This window comes from Chaetodon trifascialis, chromosome 1, assembly GCF_039877785.1.
Source record: "Chaetodon trifascialis isolate fChaTrf1 chromosome 1, fChaTrf1.hap1, whole genome shotgun sequence".
Classification (NCBI taxonomy): domain Eukaryota; kingdom Metazoa; phylum Chordata; class Actinopteri; order Chaetodontiformes; family Chaetodontidae; genus Chaetodon; species Chaetodon trifascialis.
In genome coordinates this window covers 5739911-5762294 of record NC_092056.1, presented here as the reverse complement: position 1 = coordinate 5762294, position 22384 = coordinate 5739911, and the positions used below count along the sequence as shown (strand labels likewise).

Sequence of the window (22384 nt, the reverse complement as noted above, 5' to 3'; positions counted from 1 at the left end):
GCCGACTCCTTTTGAATGCTCTTTAAAAACCTGAATGGTTTCATGTGCCCTTGAGGCCTGTATGGAAGCATCTGCCTTTATGCTTCTCTGCTCATTTATTCATTTGTGTACAACTCATAGCCTTAATAGTACTGCATATACTTTGTATAAGCTTTGGCTTTCACCCCTCTCGTATTCTGTTACTGTCTCTGATTCTGTTTTTGATTCAATTCAGAACAAAATCCTTCCGAGGATCACGGAATAACTGTGGACGTGGTTGTGACATGCACTGATCACTGTCTGCACTCTGTGCAGGGGTTTCTTTGACTGACTGGACTCCAGAGCTGAAACGATTTGTCAATTGATCGGTCAGTAAGTCAACATATAATCAATCTGCACGTATTTCGATAGAACAATAACCATTTCAGGTATTTCTTGTGTTTTGCACTTAATCATCTTCAGATTTTGGACTGTTGGTTGGACAAAGCATGCAGTCTGAAGACGTCACCGTGCACATTAGGGAACTGTGATGAGCATTTTTAACCATTATCTGACATTTTATATTGATTATGTAAGGTGAGGCCATAGATCAGGGTGAAAAGGATGCTTCTTTGGTCTTAATTTGAAAATGTTAATGGGGTTAGCTGTCCTGATGAGTAATGAGAAAGAATTCAAAGGATAAGGAACCCAGAATGAGAAAATCCTACTTGTTTTTATTTCCTGTTTATTCTTTGAATATATGTGAAGTACATTTTTTTTAAGTATTCCAGCTCTTGCTGATGTTTTATTTTAAGTTGTAAGAGACTTTTATTCAGTCTTTGTGGACGTGTTAAACGTCAGCAGGATGTTGTGCAGTCGACTGTTTTGCCCTCTTCTTCGCTCTCTTGTCATTCTGCTACGAGGAATCAAAGCAGCAACAGCCTAACGTCGTCCTGTCTGCTCATTTCACCTTTGTATCACATTAGTGTCACCTATAAGCATGAAAAACACATTAGACCTGTATGTAAGAATATCTGAATGGATTTCAGGGGGCCTGTAAGTAAGTTTTGAGTTGTGTTTTATTCTTTTTTGTGCCTCTGAACTGTCCACCAGCATCATCCACAGGTCCTGCCATCATGGTGGTCAAACAGTTTTTAATCTTTTACAGTTATTTGGGAAGAAAACTAAAGAGCACCAGTAACTAGAGTAAGAATGAACATTGAGGTAATCACATGTACTGAATTCACTTAAATGTGTGTTATTTTACAGATGACACCTCACAATAAAACCTGAAGCTGAATCCAGTAACGGCTAGGAGTCTGACGTTGTCTTGTCTGTTCTGTTCATCTTTTTTTTTTTTCTTCATGAGAATGAGTGTTTCCATGGTCGCATGCCAACGCTTACAATGATTATAAAATAATTTAAAAATTCATATTGTTGGAACATATGGCCCCATAAGAGTGGATAAACACGATTTTTTCCATCCATGCAGACCTTAAAGTCAACTTTAACTGGAACAGACAGCCATTCAATAATGCAGTAATTAAAGGGCCATTGCGCAGCTTTCACGTGTCAAAGTAAATATGCTCTTAAAGGGAGTACTACCCCGCCGGTAAAAACAGTAGTATTATCATGTTTTATGTGGCTTTCAAATGACTCATTTTTATTACTTGAATGACATCACCTGGATGTCTTGACCTGGTGATGTCATTTCAGTGCAGCATCTAGCCTTGGGCTTGGAGACTAAAGAGAAGGTCTTTATCACAGAGGGCCATGTGGGGTTTGAAAGACTGGAGCGTTCAGCAGGCAGGAGGTGTTCAACAAAAGCCACTATTGAGCTGCATTACAGAAAGTGTAGGAAGTGTTGGAGCTTGGAGGTGTCATTATAGATGAAAAGTCCGGATATAGCCTCTGCTGCCTCCACTGTGACCAGACACACTTAGTAACACCACATTTTGGCGAGCAACGCTAAACTGCTGGGGTACTCCTTCAATCGAACATGGTCGAATTTATTTGATCTGGTGAGAATTTCAGATGCAGCATGAAACTGAGGTTATTGGTTCACTCTCACTGCTGTCGCAGCGTTGTTTTCAGAGCCAGCAGGCTGTTGTTTTCAGAGAGAAAGCAATAAAGGCCCACTGTAGTCGACCTGTTTAGCACCAAACAGACACAGTTAGACGCTGGCTGATGAACACAGTGGGGCATTTAACAGCTCAAGAGTCGGACCAAAGCCAGAGCTGAAAGATTTAAGTTCACCAGGTGGCCTGCAAATGTTTTATAAGCAGCTGTTTGCTAACATGTTTGCCATATATACTTCAACGGTGTCCATAACTCTTTTCTGCTGCCACCAAGTGGCCAAGAATAAAAAATAAAGAAAAAAGAAATGTATTGGAGGTTTAAAGGGCTGTCTTGAAAAATCCTGTTTCTCTGATATTTAAGTAGTTAAAGAATCTTGTGTTTGTTAAAGCTTAATAACTTAAATGTGGTCACACATAACATGTTTAAATCCATCAAAAAGAAACACATTAAAGACATGCTTCAACACTACCTCAGTAAACTGGCAGCCTTCAAAACAAACTGCTATAATTCTATATATAAAACAGGTGACAATGTGTTTGAATTGCACATTTTGGTCAGTAAAAATGATTCCTGGTAGTTATGACCGCACTATAGTGATGTGATCAAATCACTGTGTTTGATTACGTCATTGAAATCTCTCTTTAGAGTCAAACAGCAGCCTTTCAATCAAACTGTGAGCATTAGCTTCCTCAGGCTGCAGAGCTTCTTCAACATTACACCCAAATGCAGTTCTGCAATCCTCCACAGAAATAATATTCTAAAGAATGAAAATGTCTTCAGACAGCTGCCCGTGGCCCTGCCTGGAGGCCCGCATCAGTCTGAGAAACTTTGAGAATCTCTCATCTAACTTTTTGTGTTGATGGTGGTGTGATGGGCCTACCGGTCTGCAGGTCCAGACCAAAGTAGAAGAGTGCTCCGTCTCCCAGCGCACACAGCAGGTAGTAGCTGCCTTCAAAGGTGGTCATTAGGATCGAGCGAGGGATGATCTCTGGGGACACACACAGTAGAATGATTTATTTGTACTGCACACTGGAGTCACAGGTTCATGGATGAACACCAAAATGATAAATGTCTGCGAAAATGTCTTTGTCAGAAAAATCAATATGGCCAGACTAGCTGGTAACTTTTGGAAAAAAAAGAAACATTTAAATGCTTCAGGGTAAATATAAAGTCCTCTGTCTTTTCCGTTTCCCAAGCCTCGTTTTCTCTGACTGCAGGCCAATTATCAAAACAACACTGACTCTGATTAAACGCTTCCCAGCTGACTCTCCACAAAGCTGCAGTGTGAAAAAATGGTAATGGAATGCTGTATTTACACATTTCCATCAAAATACATAAAGAAAAGTTAATAAAAACACAACTTGTAATTCGGTTAACAAAGCGAACGCAGCCTGAGTGCAGCAGTGCAGTTTCGTGTTAAAATTCTTCCAATGACAGAGCTAAAAATATCCACAATTAGAACAGTATGAGCTTTTAATTTGAAGGCTTCCTGTTTTAACAGTGTGCAGTCGGACTGTCCTTGTTAGGGGAGCAAGAGAGCACAGTTTGCGGAGTTTGAGCAGCTGTCAATCAAACGTGGCTGGAAAATCACGTGTGACACTTTGGGAGAGAGTGCAGAAACATTTGTCACGGGTAAAGAATCCTAACTGGAAAGTAAGAGTCCTTGCTGTGCTGCTTCTCCATCTTATGAAACTTTGTCCCCAGCGACTGCTGACTTTTTGATAAGTTTAACCAAAAAGACCTCTCTTACATATTTTAGCTAAAGTTAAATACCTTTCCGGTGGCTAAATGGCGCACTAAATGCGTTTGGGTTGGCAGCATAGTTAATGTTCGAGTGCTAAAAAATGAGGTACTTAATGGGAGATTCCATTTACATCCATTAATGAAGCTAGAGATGCAATCCATTTTAGCTCCCACCACACTATTATACACCCATTGCTTGGACTTATTTATTGGACTTCTTAAAGGAACTTCCACATTCTGTTCACTACAAAGGCAAGAAAATCAAACAAAAAGGGGTCTGATCTTCTTCTGCAATTCTCAGCAAGAAAGCAAAATGCTTAACTATTCCTTTATGAATGCATTTACTGTATTTGTATGAGACCAGTCCCACTGTTTTATTATTGAGCTTTTCCCACCTTCAGCCATCTGAGGAGAGGGGGTTTCTATTTAAATGTCCTCCTCTGGTGCTGCTGCCTCCAGCACTATTGATCCATGAGAAGGTGGAATTTTTAAAACCAATATAAATCACTTTATGATTTTGTGAAAGGCGACTCTTTGTAATTTACTATGAAGAAATTTTAATTATGGTAAGTGATACTAAAAAGCAAATGTACAGAGGCAAAAACACGGTAAAAATGTAATGTGTGTTTCTGATACTGAGTTTAAATCACTCACACAGACAGAGCTGTGACGCTTTGTGCTTTCAGACAGCGTACAGGGTGAGTGTCAAGGCTGACTGAGGATTTAACTGTACGCCCATATAAGGTAACACACCCCCAGGCCTGTATTCAGGCTTTTCCTCCTTTAAGTGTGACTTTTTTTCTCTTCCTTTCTGACATAGCCTGAGTTAGGTTAGCATTGCTTTTGTGGATCTGACAAGCCCACTGAGACACCGTATCTGCAACTGGGCCGCAGAAACAAACTTCACTCTATCTGACATTATCTGCGTCTAACTATCCCTGTGCACGAGCCAGTCACAGCTTTCCTTTTCTCCTGTCAGTGCACCTGCCGCTCTTTCCTCTCACCTCCGCCCAGCATTTCCTTGTGCAGGGCTGTGAAGCAGGGCAGCTTGAGCACACGGGCTGAGATGTCGGTCCAGAGTCCCACAGCGCAGAGCGGTGACTCACCGCCGCCCTCCCCCAGAGGTGTGATGTCCAGGCAGGCCACCTCGTGCTCCATCTCCGTGGTGCTAAGGGAGGTGTAGAGGACGTGAGAAACACAGTCACAAGCTGTCCTGCACACACTGTGAAAGTGGACCGCGTGTGACACAGTTTGACACAAGCAGCGGCACAAAATGACACATAGCGCAGACGTTTTTTTTCCTCGTGTGAGATGAAAATTGAAACGTGTTTCAGTCATCTGGTGAGCTGAGCTGTGGGCTCCCGCTGGCTGAAGTTTCCAGGTGACCGTTTATGTCACAGCTGTAAAACCGTGGCAGGGTCTCAGCCAGTGTGTTGACAGGCAACAAGGTTTTTGTCCCAGCTGGACTTCCTGATCATCGCCCATAAACAGCCAATCAGATTTGTTGTTTAAGCTTTGCTGTGAATTTATGATCAGCAGTAGGTCAGTCATTTCCTCAATGCCTGTTCTCTCCAAGTACAGCAGGAAAAATTAAGCCATAGGAACCATTCGGGGGCAAGTGTTTGTATCTGTCACTAAGTCAGTGGTACACTGTGAAATTTTTATCAAAGCAATCATATTTTGAACATTCTGGATATTAGTCTTAACTTGTCAAAATGATGAAGTGATGAGCAGAATCAGCACAAATTTCACAGTTTGCTTAATTTGTCACTTGACGTTACTGCACTCAATGCTTTGACACAGCATAAGCTTGTTTGGGACGGACCAACATGAATTACATTTCCAATATCAATGAGAATGCTGATTATTCTGAATTTAAATGTCTGATTATCACCCTGTGTTTTAGAGCTGCGGGACATGACGACACACACTGTGAGATGATATAAAACTGTCTCATTATACTGACGTAGCCCTCCTTTCATACCTCTGGTTGGATAAGGCCACTGTGGTCAATGTGGAAAATCATGTAGTAGGAGTCCTTTATGGCAGTATTGGATTTTTTCTAATGATTTTTCCATCAATGTGATGTAGTACCTTGATTTGCCAGGTATTTAATTAACAGGATTAGACAGAAACAGAGATCCCTGCCTGGTCATTTTATCCACCAACAGGTTCTGAATCATGACATGCTGTATATCAATATAATAGCACATGAAATTACATACACTGTAATAAAGGACTGTGTCTATACAGCTCATATCTTAAATGCAATAAAAAGAGATAAAACTATAATGGGGAAAAAAGCCTGAATTCCTGCATAATGGGAGAACAAAGATACTCAATAACAAATGTGATGTAAGGATGATCACTGAGTGTCTTAACGGCCTTAAAGAAGAACATTTCAGCCATGCAAACACCTTTAATTCCACTATGACCGTCCAGCGTTTACAGAATTTTGCGACTCGCGCAGGAAACCAGCAGTTTATTGATGTGGGCCAAGCATTATTTCACAGCTCTGGTGAGACACTTCACTCTGTCTCCTTCATTGTTCTATCATCTACCAACACTCTCTGTGCTTGGAGCAGCCCTGCTGGCCGTTTTGACAAGCCGTGTGTCTTTCTCTGAAAATAAAAAAAACAAACATAAAAAACAAACAAACAAAAAAACATTTTTGTGTATCCTCGACTTTGTTTTTCCAGCTACTGTAAAAATGGTGGCTCGAAGCGGTGTTACTGCAATGCTGGCACAAAGACAGCCACAAGGGTAGACCACAACAGCAACATGACAGAAATATAATAAAAAGTATGACAGCTCTACTGCACCATTCACTTCAGACTTAAAAATGAGATGCAAATCCCTGGTCTCAAACTTTACCGCAGATCAGGAAAGAAGATATTAAAATGAAGGTGAGATAGTGCTGGATAATAATAACACATAACTCAGTCAGAGAGAAAGTTGTTGAACTACTGGGAATATAATAAATTAATGTTTGATTAATTAAACTTTCATATAACAGTTCCGTTGGGTATTTTGTATGCAGTCATATGTCAGATTCCTCCCTGCTGTTTCATATTAACTATTAAATTAACCTGTAAGTCTATTAGTTAGGCTAATTTAATGACAACAGTAAGTTGGAATATAATATCTTGATTGTTTCCTGACGAGGCATTAAGACTGCTCTCTGCAGTCGATTTTGTTACCTAATATTCTAAGTCCCCCTCCAGTCAGAAATGTGTTTTTACGACAGTTGAATGTTTGAGCTTCACTGTGCAGAGTTTGACACTTGAAAGCTGTTTTTACAGTCTTATTGCTGAAAGCGGAAAGTTTCTCTGTGCTCATGGAAAATCTGATTTCAAGGGGCCTTCGAGCATGATTTGTGACATCACATATAGTTTGGGAACCAATCGTGGTCCAATATTCAACTGACAGAAGTGTGATGTGGAAGCTTGAAGCCTCCAGAGCACAAACACTGAAGAAGGAGAAATCCTGTGTTCAACAGTCTCACTCTGGAAATGAACAATAATTCTATTCATACATTCTTGAACTTATGATATATAAGGGAGATCTCATTTTAAGGATTTTCAAAACACATCTTAAAACAATCTTTACCAAACTGGCTGGTTTTCATGCTAAAGGCGTTCTTTATAAAGAACACAGCCAGAGGATAACTGCAGGGATGAGGGTGGACATTTTTTTTTACTCTTAAGCTTCTCTGAACATGCAAGCTGACCCAGTTTGTCGGTGTCTCACCATCAAACCCAAAGACAGACAGAGTGAGCATTAAAGGAACTGTTTGACATTTTGGGAAAGAGGCTTTTTCACTTTCTTGGCTGGAGTTAGATAAGAAGGTAGATACCACTCTCATGTCTGTAGGGCAAATATGTAGCTGCAGCCAGCAGCTGGTTAGCTTAGCTTAGCACAGAGACTGGAGACAGAGGGAAACAGCTTGCCTGGTTCTGTCCAAAGGCAACAAAGTCTGCCTGCCAGCACCTCTGAAGATCACTAATCAACACGTTGTATCCTGTTTGTTTAGAGCCAGGCTGGCACTTTCTTCAAGTCTCCAGTTTTTGTGCTAAGCTAAGCTAACCGGCTGCTGCTGGTGGCTTCTTATTTACCATACAAACATAAGACAGGTCTCAATCCTCTTATCTCTCACAAGGAGATGTGAATAAGTGCATTTCCCAAAATGTCAAATATTTCTTTAAAGCGCAGGGCTGATGTGTCCTCTCATTCTGTTGACATTCAGCGCTTTTTGAATGTCATACCAGGAGATCTCCAGACATCCTGAATTCAGTAATATAGGTTTATATCTAAGGTGGTGTAGATATCATGAACAAGAAGCTCCGGTTGACTGCATGATACATGATTGAAAATGTTTACAGAAAGACCTTGTTCGGCTCTGTTTGTAGTACAGGAGGAAGTCAAACATTGCCTTAAAATGTCAGGATACGGACATTGGCTCTATCCTCTGTGTGTCTGCATCTCTGTCCTACCTGATCTGTTTGAGCTCTCCAGCCAGGATCTGCAGGTAGTAGAGGGCCCGTCCCACGGCAAGCACCACCTGAGTGTGATTGCAGGCGGCCACGCTGATGTTCCTGCCCTGAGGCTCCTTCCATTCACTCACTAATGCCTTGCTGTCCTGGAGCACCAGACGCACAGAGCCTGATGTAATCTGGAGGACACACAGTTGTTGCTTTTTAAAATGTCATTTTGCACAGCATTTCAGGGAAGTGACAGAGAGGATGATGGGAGCGAAAACATGAAGCCGTTACAAAGCAAATATCATTGTTCATTTTCGATTCTGAGACAGGATTGTTATTGCACTTTTTTTTTCCAATGTCTGTAAAGAAATTATGATTAATTGCAAGGGGAATTTTTCCACATTTGTGGTTTTGTGATGAGACCGAGTTTCTGATGCTGAGGACTGGGAAGAAGATAAATTACTTTGTATATAATCCACACCAGCTCGTCACACAGTTGGTGAATTAGGAGATCCTTGTGTCCTGAGAAAAGGACACTTATGGAGCCAATTTTGATGTTTAAAGTAAGATAAAAGTGAAGGATTTTAGGGGAAGACAAACTGAAAGTTACACTGGAATTTTACTCACTAAAAAATAAGGAATTATAATGTATTCATGGAAAATACAGCAGATCAATCACTACACAAGCATTAAGAAATATGGCATTACATATATATATACACATGAAAAGAGTGTCCAGCGTTTGTTTGATGGCACAAATCCCTTGATGCCACAAGATGTCTGTGTTATTCAGACCTATTAATATTGTTATAAAAGTTAATTTGATTGCATTTGTGTTGCATGCACCAAAAGAGGCTTCTGAATACCTGGTTAAGGCAGCTCAGGTCAAGGAGAAATACAAATTTTAATATTGAAAATGTAATAATGTGATGAGGAGAGTCACCCAGCACTGAAGAGGCAAGACAAGACAAAGAGGAAGAAGAAAAAAAAAAAAAAAAAAGAGCTGAAGAAGCCTCATTAACAGACTGCTGCAGGTACAAGCAACAGCCAAACTATAAATGGAGGTGTTGCATTGCTGGGGAGCTCACATAATACGGTGGTGCAATGAAATGTGAAAGAAAAGCATACATTCAATATAGGATCCTTAATGGAGTCCTTGGAAGCAGTGATGAACATTACGTCTAGTTTTTGCAGTCTGTTGACGTTTGTAGTGGAGCACAAAGTATCGCATGTTTGAAGAGACAAAAACAATCTAAATTTGACCTCTTGTAGTGAACGTAAGCAAGGACATGTTCCCTTCATGAGTTAACACACTGTTGGGAAACAGCAAACATCCAAACAACTGGGAGATTATTTTGTCACAGCGGTGCTTTGAGCTGAAGGTGCTCGTAGTCAAAACGCTGGTATGACAGGTATAATGTTTACCACGTTCTGCAGTGTTTCTTTATGTAACCATGCAGCTTTTTAGCATGTTAGCAGGTTCACATTTGCTAACTAACACTAAACAGAAAGTGCAGCTGAGGCTCATGGGAAAGGTAGTCGGTAAACAAACAACTGAATAAACCCTCCAAGATGCATTTATGGCCATCTGTTAACACTAATATTCAGCAGTCTTTGAGCCCTGGCTTGGTCTCCAGCTCCCCCGCATGAAGAATATCTGAGTCTTTCTAGGTGTTCAGTGTTCACCAGGTGCTTCAGGCTTTTGAAGTTTCCTGCTGGGCAGGTAGTGCACTCGTCTGTGCTTGCTTGCTGGAAACTGCTGCCTACAGTTTTTTTTTTTTATTGCAGGTTTAATTAGAGCTGCAAAGTTCAAGAACACAGTCCAACTACAGGACAGAGGGCCAAAATAATGAGCTACAGCAAGGATAAAGGCTGCAAGAGCTGCAGAGTCAGGCGTTCATTCTTACCAGGTTTAGCACCCATTCGTATTACATGGAGTCATTTCATTTATTCTTAGTATCAAAAGTATTGCAATGTGAAGGATTTGTATGTGACAAATATCTCCTTTTTGTTGCCACTGAACATGTCTCTGTGTGGCTTTCGGTCCATTAATTCTAGTGTCCCTGACGCCGTCTACCACAGTGTCTTCTTTGATAAGGCCACTCAAGGCTGAAGCAAGAAGAAAAAAAAAAAAAAAAATCAGATGGTGTCCTCAATGCAACTTTAAGTACAACTATCAACTTCTATTATCTGAAGTAACTTTTTCTTAGGCCAAAAAGGAGTCGTGTATATATGTAAACCAGATTAGCAACAATGTAAGAATATATTCTCTGAAAAAACATCAACTCTGAGAGGGAAGAGAGCTGCAGCTTTAAAACACAAGCAGTGTTGTCATAACAACCTTACAGTTGAGGGTCTAACAGTTGGCAGAACTCCCAGCAGGTTTCATTCTCATTTCCAAAAGGCAGGCTACAACTTGAATTTAAATGAAGTGCAAAATTCATCTTAACCAAATGTAAAATACATGAAGTCCTTTTGCGACCCTCATATTCACAACTGCTCCTTTCAATCATGTATGACTCAGCGCCAACAAAGTATATCTTATTAAATGGAGAAAAGCCACAGTTCAATAATTAAGTTTGATAATTAATTTAGAATTTGTGAAATTAAAATTGCTATTCTTGCTTTGGCATGAGATGCACACGTACTGCAAAGTCAGTTAATTCTAGGAGAACAGGCTCGTCAAATGAGGGTCAGTTTAAAATTAACCAAAGCATGTTCTGGTGAAGGACCCTGACAGCACACACTCTTTATACACATAACAAAGGTGTGTGTGTGTGTGTGTGTGTGTGTGTGTGTGTGTGTGTGTGTGTGTGTGTGTGTGTGTGTGTGTGTGTGTGTACGCACTTGAATGAGCTGTTGGTGTGCCACGTTTCCGCAGTAAAACGTCTGCTGGTTGTCCACAAAGCCTGGAAGTTCAGTCTCCTCGACTTCCTCGCCACTCAGCATCAGCACTCTGGGGGAAAACACGCTCTTAAGATAAGATAAAGGCATTCAGAATTGACTCCACACTTATCTGACACGCTGCTCGGAAAACACTCACCGTGTTTGACCCACGAAAGACAGCACCAGCATGTCATCTGTCTCTCTGCCTGCCTCAGAGCGGAGTGGCCACAAACCTTGAGGAGGATTCGAGAGAGGGCGTTAGAAAAGTTATGAGCAGTTCAGAGCAGGAGAAACGCAATCTAGAGCAGGGATCAAAGCTGAGCTTTAACTATTCCATGAGTCAAATGTTAACATGTCGGTGGATGTGCACGTTGCAGATCCCCTTCAGAGAGCCATTGATTGGTTAAGTGAATAATTGCCTCTCATCAAGAGGCCAGGAGAAGGAGGCAGCAGCTGAGACGTGCAGGGCAGAGATGGTCAATAAACGGCTGAAGCCTAACAAGCGTGAGCAGACCTTCGCTGGCCTGTGTGTCTCATTTAAGCATCAGAGAACAATCTTGGGAGCGGAACCTAATTTTCAGAAATTAAGAGGTGTCTGCCATTGTTAAACCTGATGGGATTCTTCAACTTGACGATTCGCTGCTGCAGACGCTGTGGAGCTCGCCGGCCTGCTTAATGAAAACAAATGTTTCCAAACGTAACCTTGGCATTTCTCCTGTTCTACGGAAAGCGGCGAGCCGAGACCTTTGACATCTGAGCCACCTGCTCGCGCTCGCACGCCAAGCGACGGCCGGCGCTTTGGCAAGGACTGGCAAACAGATGTGCAGGTGGAAGTGGCTCCGCTGTCAAGTCAGCGAAGGATTAAGGTCCAGATAAAGTCGAGACTTGAGAGAGAGGAGACACAGGCAAACACACACACAACAAACCAACCTTTGATTCCTGGGAGGTCAATGCTGGCATGCTCATGAATCCCAATGCCGTTGCGAATGATCCGAAGAGAGCCCTCCTTGAAAGCACCCGAGCATGTCACCAGCTGAAAGCAGCAAAGCAGGTATAAAGACACGGATTGATTTTTCTTTCTCTCGTTTTCTAGGATTGATACATCAAGTACTTGATCCTGTTATTTTTAGTATTTACTCCTAAACATCTTTATAATTTTGTGATGCCTTATTTTTTAGTCTTAACGTCATTAAAATCTGTAGTCGTGAATGTCAAGCTATGGTGGAAGTAGTAGCAGAAGTCAGCATCAAAGCAGAAACAGGTGTGGCAGTGGAGGATTTGGAAATCGGTGCGAGTTTATAGTGGAGCTTCTCTGAGGTTGCCCAGTTCAAACATGGCAAACAGTGTTGAGATCCAACACCCTGAAGGCAAATAATTCTGGTGTCTGTACGGTCTGACTGGAGAGCATCAGAATGTTATTCATTCATCCAGTCATGGTACACTAACAGGATTAATGCCAGAGCCTGTATAATCTCAGCCCCAACCACCTGCCACCCAACAGCTTCATCCTAATGGAAACAACCATTGTGAACCTGGCAACTCACCTAACTCCCCCGAGCATGTACTCAAATGCCCTCACACACTCAGACACACTCTCACGGGACTGACTGCACCCTGATAATCTGCACATAACATGTTTGTGTTTACTTACGCAGGGTTTATCCTTCATAAACCCCCGTGTGGTTCATCGTATGTCTGTGAATACGATAATTTTTCAGCTTTGACTGTAAACTGTGCCGTCATGCTTTTTCTGAGAGACATCCGGCAGCTTATGCATCGGCCCTCTGCTGTCTTAACTGTGTTGGAATGTGTCCGCGCCAATTAACCGGGTCAAACGCTGTGTGGATTTACAGCAAATGGCATATTAAAACAATTATGATTGGATTTTCGTTCTGGGCCTCTACAGACTGAAATGAGCTGGAAAGTGTGCGTGGATGAACACAGTCCGTGGCTGACTGTGTGCTGGTCTGTACCCAGAGAGCGGCTCAGTGCTCTAGTGGACCGTTGCCTTTGGAACCCCATCAAGTACCCCTGAGGCCTGCAGTCAAACCCTGCCAACAAAACCTTCTGTACTGTATCTCTCTCGCTACTTCACTGCTTCATCCTCCTCTGCCTCAGTGAATTGACACAAAGGACAAATGTTCAAATCAAAAACTGTTTTTGTCAAACTATTATACTTGTGCACAAACACGTGAAAGAATGAGCCAGAAACAAACAGACTAATTCAGCATCTGGTTTCATTTGACATAAAACAGGAAGAAATCAATTCCTCTACCAGCTAGAAACATTAAATTGTGTCTTGCTGCTTTTTAAATGTGACATCCACTTGCAATATGGGTTATATTACATTCTATTCAGAATACAATTTAACAACAGTGGAAGACAGATAAACTTTAGTACACAGAAGTACTAAAGAAGATCGATTGTCAGGGAACTCGCAGACAGAGAGCAAGCGAGACAAAGTCTTCACTGTCAGTTTTAAAAGGTGTAAATATTATTAGGGGGAAATAACATGCGCAGCAATCTGTCTTTTTGCCGTGGAACAAGGAAGTCAATTTAAGCGTGTGGCCCGGAGATGCATTTTAACATCAGGTGCAACTGCAGTCCAGCTAAATCACACTGAAATGCCACTGAGATACCAGGCGCATGCTAATGTCAGGCGCACAGGGACCACTGGCGACAAAAAAAATAAACTAGAGGAAAGAAGAGCACACAGGCAGCCTATAAAAAGGCGCAGGAAGTGTGTATCTGATGTCAGCATGAATCTCTTCAACACTTGTACCAGGCTATCGAGGCCAGTGGCAGGTTTATGCTGTCGTATGTTGCATGCTTAATTCTGCTGACAAACACAATGTTAACACGACTCAGCTGAATTGGCTGTATAAGCCCTGACTCCCTGAAGGCTGCGACAAAGAGGATGATGAAGATGAAACCACAGATGAAGACCCACCATGCATGTCAAAATTCTATCTGAATGATCTGCTTTCAATATGTGACGCTAATATAATGTGTGGTGTCTTTCCTATTCTGATGGTGGCAAAAATGAAAACTGTTTAGCTTTCACAAAAATCAAAGAGTCAGCTTTCGGTTATTACCTGGCCCTGGCCTTGTCTCTCCAGGTCCACCACACACATGTCCACGATGGGGCCCAGATTGGTGAACGTCTCCATGACCGCCACATACGAGCCTTGGTCATTGCTGTCCACGTTGAGCTGCAGAGAGACAAACAGAGGCCTCTTTACAAATCCACCAGAAAACACAAGAAAACGTGCAATTTTGTAGAGACGTCTGTTAAAGATTAGCGAGATTAAAAATTTAAGATATGAAAATGCAAACGTGAGAGGTACTTAAAAATGTTAACATAACAACATCTTACTTTACTTTCATTCTTATGATTGCAGAAGGTGTGAAACGGTCTCTTGCTCCTTACCTTCACCAGCTGGGAGTCTCCCAGTCTGGAGCCCACAAAGACCACACCGTTATCCAAGTAGGTCAAACACTCAGCGATGGACGTCTGTCATTGGAGAGAAGCACAGAAACAGCTCAGTCTCTGAGGCCACGTTCACACTGGGGCTGCAAATAGCGATTATTTCATTTTCAGCAATGTTTGGCTCTAGAGACGATGTAGATGTGTCAGTCTGTCCAACACTTGAATGAATCTCATGAACTCTGACGACCCCGTCTTTTCCTCTAACACCACGACACTGACATTTGGTTTTGAGTGAAATGTCTCAATAACCTGTTGGACAGACTGCCATCAGACATTCATGTCCACCTTCGGAGAAATCACTTTGGTGAACGTCTCTTTTTTCATCTAGTGCCACCATGAGCTCAAAATTCCAATTTGTCTAATATTTTGGTTTATAACCAAACACCTGCAAAAGATATTACATCCCTGTCCGTCTCAGCTGTACGTTGTCTTTTGGCAGTAACATTATACCTGCTTCATATCAGCATGTTAGCATTGCCAGTGTGAGCGTTTTAGCATGCTGATGTATTGAGCTCAAAACACTGGTGTGCCTATGTAAGCAGCCGCTAACACGGCTGACTCTGAGTTACACCTGGTATTTAAAATATGATCTGTACTGGGGCATGTTATCCAGCAAAAAACACGTTAACACGAGGTGTAAACACTGATACAGATATTTGTTTAAGCTAATATAAAAGAGATTGTTTTTACAGAGTGAGCAAGTGGCCGAGAGACGCACCTCTAATTACTGATGATACGTCTGTTCTCTGGCATGAAACTTACCAAAAGATGCATTATTCAACAGAATTGTGTGAAAAATCAAAGCAAGAGCAGAAAGCAATAATAACTAATGTGTGTGACGGTGTGTACTGCACTCTGTGCTGTTAACAAGGCAGATTACGTCGTCACAGAGTAACCAACATGCTGGTGACAATATTTTTTACACAAAGAAAGGAATAATTTAATGTATTACATTTCCCCAATTCAAAAGAGGGGATAAATGATTAAGAATCTGTCATAGACGATGTTTCACAAAGTTTAGAAAGTTTCCCCCAACTGAACTCACAAAACTTAGATTTTTTTAAGGGAGTCTCAGAAATGACTCAGGTGCAGGTTTTGCTCTGGAGGCCAGAGATCTGATCTCAGTGAGGACAATGAAAAGAACACATTAAAAACACCAGGCGTGAGCTCAAAGGCAAGATCGGCTCATTTAAATGCCAATTATTTTCCTAATTAATTATTCTATTTGTTTACCTTTATTGTACTTTGCCTTTCAAATATTAGAAATTAAAGATGAATGTCTATCACATTTTCCCAGAGCCCAGAGTGATGTCTGCAAACTGCTTGTTTTGTCCAATCAACAGTCCAAACCCAAAGACAGGCAGCTTCCTATTATTATTCTCACAGTGAAGACGCTGGAAGCAGCAAATATATAATGACTGAGGTGATTAATCAATTATCAAAATAGCTGCTGATCAATTTCCTGTCGATCAGTTTATCGGTTAATTGTTTGAGCTCCACACTAACGCAGGTTCACTTTGACCTTCTTTTCACAGTAGAGTCAGCATTTACAAAGCTCACTTTGAGTTTGACCAGAACTCTTAAAAGACAATAAATGAATCAATCAGCAATTTGATAATAGTTTTATTTAATGATTTAAATCATCTAAGTAAGAATACGGAAGCTGCAAATTTGATTTTGTTTGAAGTGTTGGCCAAAATGAGCTCTTATGAGACATCGCTTCAGGCTGATTTCAGATAGGAAGTCCTGATAATTTTGTACCTTTTACTGACTGAACATTAATCAAAATAACATTGCTAATTGTCAGATTACTTGATGATTTGCAGCCCAACCTTTTCAATCGTCTGACAGCAACAACAGAAAGGTCACTGAGAAACACTTGGCTATACTAAACACAAATTAAATCATTACAGTGCTGGCAGATAACAACACAAGGCACAGATTTATTGTTCTGAAAGGAAGAAAGATTAAAAAAATCTAACTTTCCTATTGTTTAGAAATGTCACTTTTGGGCAGTTCGCTTGTTAAAAGTGGCGTGAAAGCAGACAGACTCCGCTTGAGACATGGATAAAGCTTTTAAATTCACCTTCATGGGTGTGAACACGGTCTTACACTCTAAGGTATTACTGATACACAATAAAAAACAAAGGTTTTCCTGTCTGACATTTTAATGCAGAGCTGCTGCTGCTGCCTGTTGAGTGAGCAGACTGCTCCCAACAACAAAGTTAAGAAGGATTTGAGAAGCAATCTGTCTCTACCTTAAACAGCCCAACTCGGCTCAATTGTTTCTAGCTCCAGCATCAGTCAGCGGACTAGCAAGAAAGCTTTTTACCTTTCTAAACTCTGTGGCGTGTCATTAGCGAAAGGCACCACAAGCCAAAAGCTGTGTGCCTCCAACATGAGATTTAGTCTCGAGCACAGTATTGACATACAGTCATTGTCTAAACCAACTTAAAAGGGATAAGTGACACCCTGGCAAGGAAGCAACAAAGAGGCGCGCTCATTTTTTCTCATCTTCTGCACAAGTGTCGACTGATCCATTAGCTCCTGTCAGGGCCATAAACCATTAAAAAGTCAATTGTAACAAAAAGGGTAGTGAGAGGAAAAGGCAGCGGGAAGAAAATCAACAAGCAGCAGCCAGAGTGGTCGAGCCAGGTGCAGAGAAACAAATGGGACGGATGCCAGAGGAGAGACAGGTGGATAAACAGAGACAGACAAAGATAACGAGACAAACAGAGGACCTCTCCGAGCAGCTCCACGTGCAGGTCTTTGAGTGCCACCGTGCCGTCCATCAGCTCCTCCTTCTCCAGCAGCAGCATGAACAGACGTCCCTCCATGTCCCCCAGCAGGTAGCGTGAGCCATTCGGGTCAACGCGGTTGTGACAGACGATGGTGCTTTGCTGCAAATGAGAGTGGAACGCTCACAGTGGAGGTAAAGCCTGCAGCTTCAATTACACCAACACAAAAAGAGTCCTCATCCTCACCTCATGCATTATATATACACTGTACGAGCATGTCAGCGTACAGCCACAGAGACCTGTCTTCATAATGTTTGTTTTCTTCCTTCTCATTATGAAAACGTACTCTGAGGAGACTCCCCGACATACAGCTTAAATCTGGCTCGTGTACAGCGACGAGAGACTCTTCAAATTTCGCCTGACAGGAAAAGTGGAGATTAAACAAGTCTGCCTGCCGTCCCGTCAGGAGGCTGCGTACGCCACAACAGGAACATCACAAAGGTTCGTGCTGGAGGAGAAGGATTTCACGCTGCTTCTACAGTTTCTTGCTCCATGTTTGAGAAACTACAATCTGAGAGACGATTACAAACCTAACGTGACACACGGCGGTATCAATGTGGGAGAATTTTGTACAATACTTGCCATTAGGGCCTGACCTACACTGGATTTTTGATGCTGAATAATTCTGATATTTTTCCATAAGCAGATCACACACACACAAACAGTTTGATAAGCATCGTTACATTCTGAGATTAAAGCATTGTGACTGAAACACGTACTCGGCCCGACATTATATAAACCTTATTTCTTTGGTTTTTCTGTGTTGACTTACCAGCTGATACACATACAGGTGTGATAAGCTAATGTTGGCTGATAATGTGAACCTGGCTGAGCTCTGCTTGTAATTGGCTTCACACGTTTGGGGTCTGTTCAGTGCATGCTGGCATATTGTGCAGTATTATATAAGATATGTTCCCTAAACAAAACTGCAGAGCCGCTGGGGGGGTTCTAACAGAGGTGACACACACGTCTGCTTTTTCTTTCCACCTGAACAAAACTCCCTTTGGATATTGTCAGAGTCACTCTCAGTTTTCAGTCCTGGTTACACTTGAGCTGCCACACTCAAAATGGGCCTAACCAGACTGAAAACATTAAAGCTTTAAACTGGAGTTGCTGGAGAGTTTCCTGCCTCCACTATAACTACAAGATAAGATGGCTTGAAAAGTATCCGTGATTGGATTTGGCATTAAAATCACGTAGCGTGACTGAGCTTGCTCTACTCTTCAACAGGAGGCATTGCTATTGTCGTTGTCTACTGTACAAGTAGAGTCAATTTCTCACATGATCGAGCCTTCACAAAACTTGTTTTCACAATCCGCCCGCCTGTGGTGTTGCTTATATTTTCTGTTAAACCTCGGAACCACTTTTATTTTCCAAAAACCTCTCGCGTCCCTCGCGACTGACTGGTGGGTATTAATCTTTTTAGATTTTAAAGCTTCGTGCAGCCAGTCCGCTGGCCCACCATAGACCAGCCTACCAAAAAGCGTTATGTAAGCTCAGATGCACTGGGCAGAAGAACCTTTGGTGTCTCACATCAGTTCTTTACTTCTGTGCTCTAGAGTGACAATTTATTAATCAGCTGAAAAAATGCTGATATGCATGTGTGTTTTCTTGACATTGCTGAAAGGAGTGTCGTTCAGCTGAATACCAACGCTGCGTCAGGGGTGAGAGGAAGTCAGACGATACTTCATTCTGAGTGGGGTTCCTTTAAACACACAGCGACAACAGATGCTTCACTGCCTCTTCCCTCAAACATCTGCTGAGCAGTGGTGGGCACTGCTACTGTGCTGCTGTATAAGAGGCATGACAGCTTGCAAGACAACTGCGAGATGGGCTTTTAAAGACGGAGCCGATCAGCAGGACGCAGACATGAGCTGCAGCCCACGATGAGACAATAAGGCATGAACACATGAAGCTATACTGGTGCTGCATTTATTATTTATGACAGGGTGAGGACAAATTCAAAGCTAGACAACACTCCAAAAGTGAGTTGAAGGACACTTACTTGCATATTGATATTCCATGCATGCAACATCTTGTGCAATATTTCTTTTCGAGTCAATGCATATATATTTTTTCTGCTGTGTTACATATATATATATTTATCTGTCTTGCAATAGTGCAAAACACTGTTTTTAATTATCCATAATGCTACAATGTGTAACTTTCCATTAGCAATATCATTTTTTATACTCCTTCTGTATAAAACGTACATGTCATTGATTTTTTTTATTCTCTTCTATGCCTCCTTTTTTATTTCTGCTGCTATTGCTTACTGTGTATAACGCCCTGATTTCCCCAGCGGGGGATTAATAAAGTTGTATCTTATCTTAAAAATCAATATTTCCAGGTTCACGTCTGAGTATCTACAGATACTTTTTTCTGTTTCACTGAAATAGTGGCGTGTCTCCTATGCACATTTAGAGATTACCTGTTGCAGGTACTGACATAAAAAGCACCATTTAATGAGACCCTGTTACGTAAAACTGAACTGAGTTCCAAGTCCAAACATCACATCTGGTCGAAGTCGCCTATGTCCAAGACAGCACAGGTTTTGTTGACTGAAAACATGCATTTGCAGGAGTGCTGGACAGAGAATTGTAGATTAAAAGGGACAAAAAGCACTCGACAGTTGATCGACACAAATTGCATTTAGTTACAAATACGTTGAGTGTATCCAAGTGTCTCAAACACTTGAGCAGGTGAACAGAAATGACCTCAACTTAAATTATTGCAGCATAACTATTTTTCAAATTCCTTTCCAAATGAGATAAAGTTAATCAGAAAAAGCTCACGTGGAACGAAGTATGAGCACAAAGCACAAATAAATCAGAATGATAAATTACTTGACAACAGAGCCAATAACCCTAATATCACAAAGACATTCGTTTTTTCTAATGAAGACAACACAAAGCTGTGTAGCTCCAAATTAGAAGCTACTGCATCTGAACAATCTGAAGCGCCTGTTCCAAAATGTATGAGGCGATGGTACCAAAACGCAGCAAGACATTCTCTAATTATAGAAGCAGGATGCTGTTGAGGAGCTCCTTTGGGCCGTGAGCTTTGTTAAATATGAGCAGAGCAGTGCAGACTGCAACTTAATCTTGATAAAAGCAGTGGTGTGTGGGGAGCTGCAGTCATAATGATGGCAGTTAACTTGTCTTTAAATGTAAGTTCAACATCAATCACAAGATTCATCACAAATAAACTCGAACGTGCACACCTCAGGGTCCCCCAAAAGTAGCCAAATATTATGTTCATATAATACTGATGCTGACGACACTTTCACTCACACCATTTTTACTTCAATTCATTACATCAAAGATCTGCATCTGGGACTTAATTTCTCACAAAATCTGCATTTAACTTGACAAGTTTCTCTCCTACCCTCTGAATATGAACTGAACTTTGCTTGATAATTAAAAAGTCTGATCCTAATGACTGTGTGTTTCCAAAACTTGACACCTATGGCGTTCACTCTCCAAGTGACATTACTTTGTAGCTTTAGTTTGGTTGTCCTCATTACAGAAATGCTTGTTTTTATCGGGATGTAATTATGTGCAGTACATTAATATGAAGAAAACGCTCACCGCTGACACCAACCCTTTTATCACGATGCCAGCAGGACGCTTTGTTTTAAATGAAACTGCATTCCTCTCCTCTGTGCAGTCTTCCCTGCAGAGCTGGTAGCTTTACATAAGATGGGGCTAAATATCTGTCATTTCTTTAACCTCCCAATTATGAAAGGAAAAAATAATTGCTCACATAAAGACATTATTATACAGAGAAAATAACATTATTCTTGATGTGTTACTAGACACACTGTGATATACTGCAACTGAAATGTCTTCATTTGGGCTGCTGAACAATGAAATATCTCAATAATTTACTATTTCATGAGAGACAACAAAAACAGAGCACGATCAATAGCTATTATTTGATGGCTTTACCTTGATAGTAGGTGGTGCAATGGCCAAGTATTTGTCTCCATTGTGGTAGGTGATGGACTCTTGTCCTATGATTATAGCGCCACCAAATGGCTCTGGGACTGAAATGCAAGCACACAGGCAAGAGAGTCAGTGCTAAATTTTTTTCTTTCACTTTTATGATTCATACATAACTCAAAGAATCTGTGGAAAAAAAAATCTGAATCACACTTTAATAACTGCTTGTTTTACTGTGAATTTTTTTAAAAACTGTAAAAATCACACAGAAAACAACATCCAAGTGAAAATCTGCTGAATAAAAAAAAATCATGTGCAGCACTTTATTTTCTGTAGATTTACTACTTTACGTATCGACAGACTGATCATTTCAGTATAAGGTGATTACCTGGGATGACCATAGACGCCTCAGCCTCCACGTTCTCCTGTTTCCAGGGGCCCTTGTTGAACTCCTTCTCCCTCAGAGAAACCTCGTAGGTCTTCACATGGCGTCCCTGAGGGTCCTACGACACACAACAAGACATCATATTAGACCTCTAGCAGCTATACACCTGTTTTTGCTATGAGTGAGTCCACGTTTTATTCATCACATGCACACTCGTGAGGACGCACATGTACACACACATGCACGCAGGTGATACAATGCACAATGTTCTACTGATCAACAGGTGGCAGGATATGCTGCAATGCCCAGAAAAGGCAGGCAAGAAGAAGGCTGCAAGCTAGCAAACACAGATATTAAGACAAATGTAAACAATGCTGGATTTCAAGCATTTAACAAATCAGCTTCACAAATATTTATGAGAAAGGAAATGCTCTTGACATATTTTTGAGATCTCAAGGACACACACGTTTTGGTGAGTACCACTGAACGTAAAGATAACTTTTGGTTGCTTACAGGAAAAAAACACACACACAATGCTACAATTCAATATGGACTTGAGATCGTACTTGAAAAATGCACACAATAAAAGCAAAAGTCCGACCTGCATGAACGAACAAGTG

The 22384-nt window shown here is 41.3% G+C and overlaps 1 protein-coding gene across 1 annotated transcript in view; it reads right to left on the bottom strand.

The window, feature by feature from the left end:
- Positions 1–22384, bottom strand: part of ddb1 (damage-specific DNA binding protein 1) — a 44299-nt gene that overhangs the window by 18651 nt on the left and 3264 nt on the right. The window contains exons 5-15 of the mRNA XM_070960517.1: positions 21768–21882; positions 21386–21483; positions 17379–17537; positions 14578–14661; positions 14243–14359; positions 12078–12180; positions 11305–11380; positions 11109–11217; positions 8274–8452; positions 4785–4948; positions 2918–3025 (exon numbers count right to left, since the gene is read on the bottom strand). Of these exons, the coding sequence (XP_070816618.1) occupies positions 2918–3025; positions 4785–4948; positions 8274–8452; positions 11109–11217; positions 11305–11380; positions 12078–12180; positions 14243–14359; positions 14578–14661; positions 17379–17537; positions 21386–21483; positions 21768–21882 (1312 nt within the window). The remainder of the gene's footprint in view (positions 1–2917; positions 3026–4784; positions 4949–8273; positions 8453–11108; positions 11218–11304; positions 11381–12077; positions 12181–14242; positions 14360–14577; positions 14662–17378; positions 17538–21385; positions 21484–21767; positions 21883–22384) is intronic.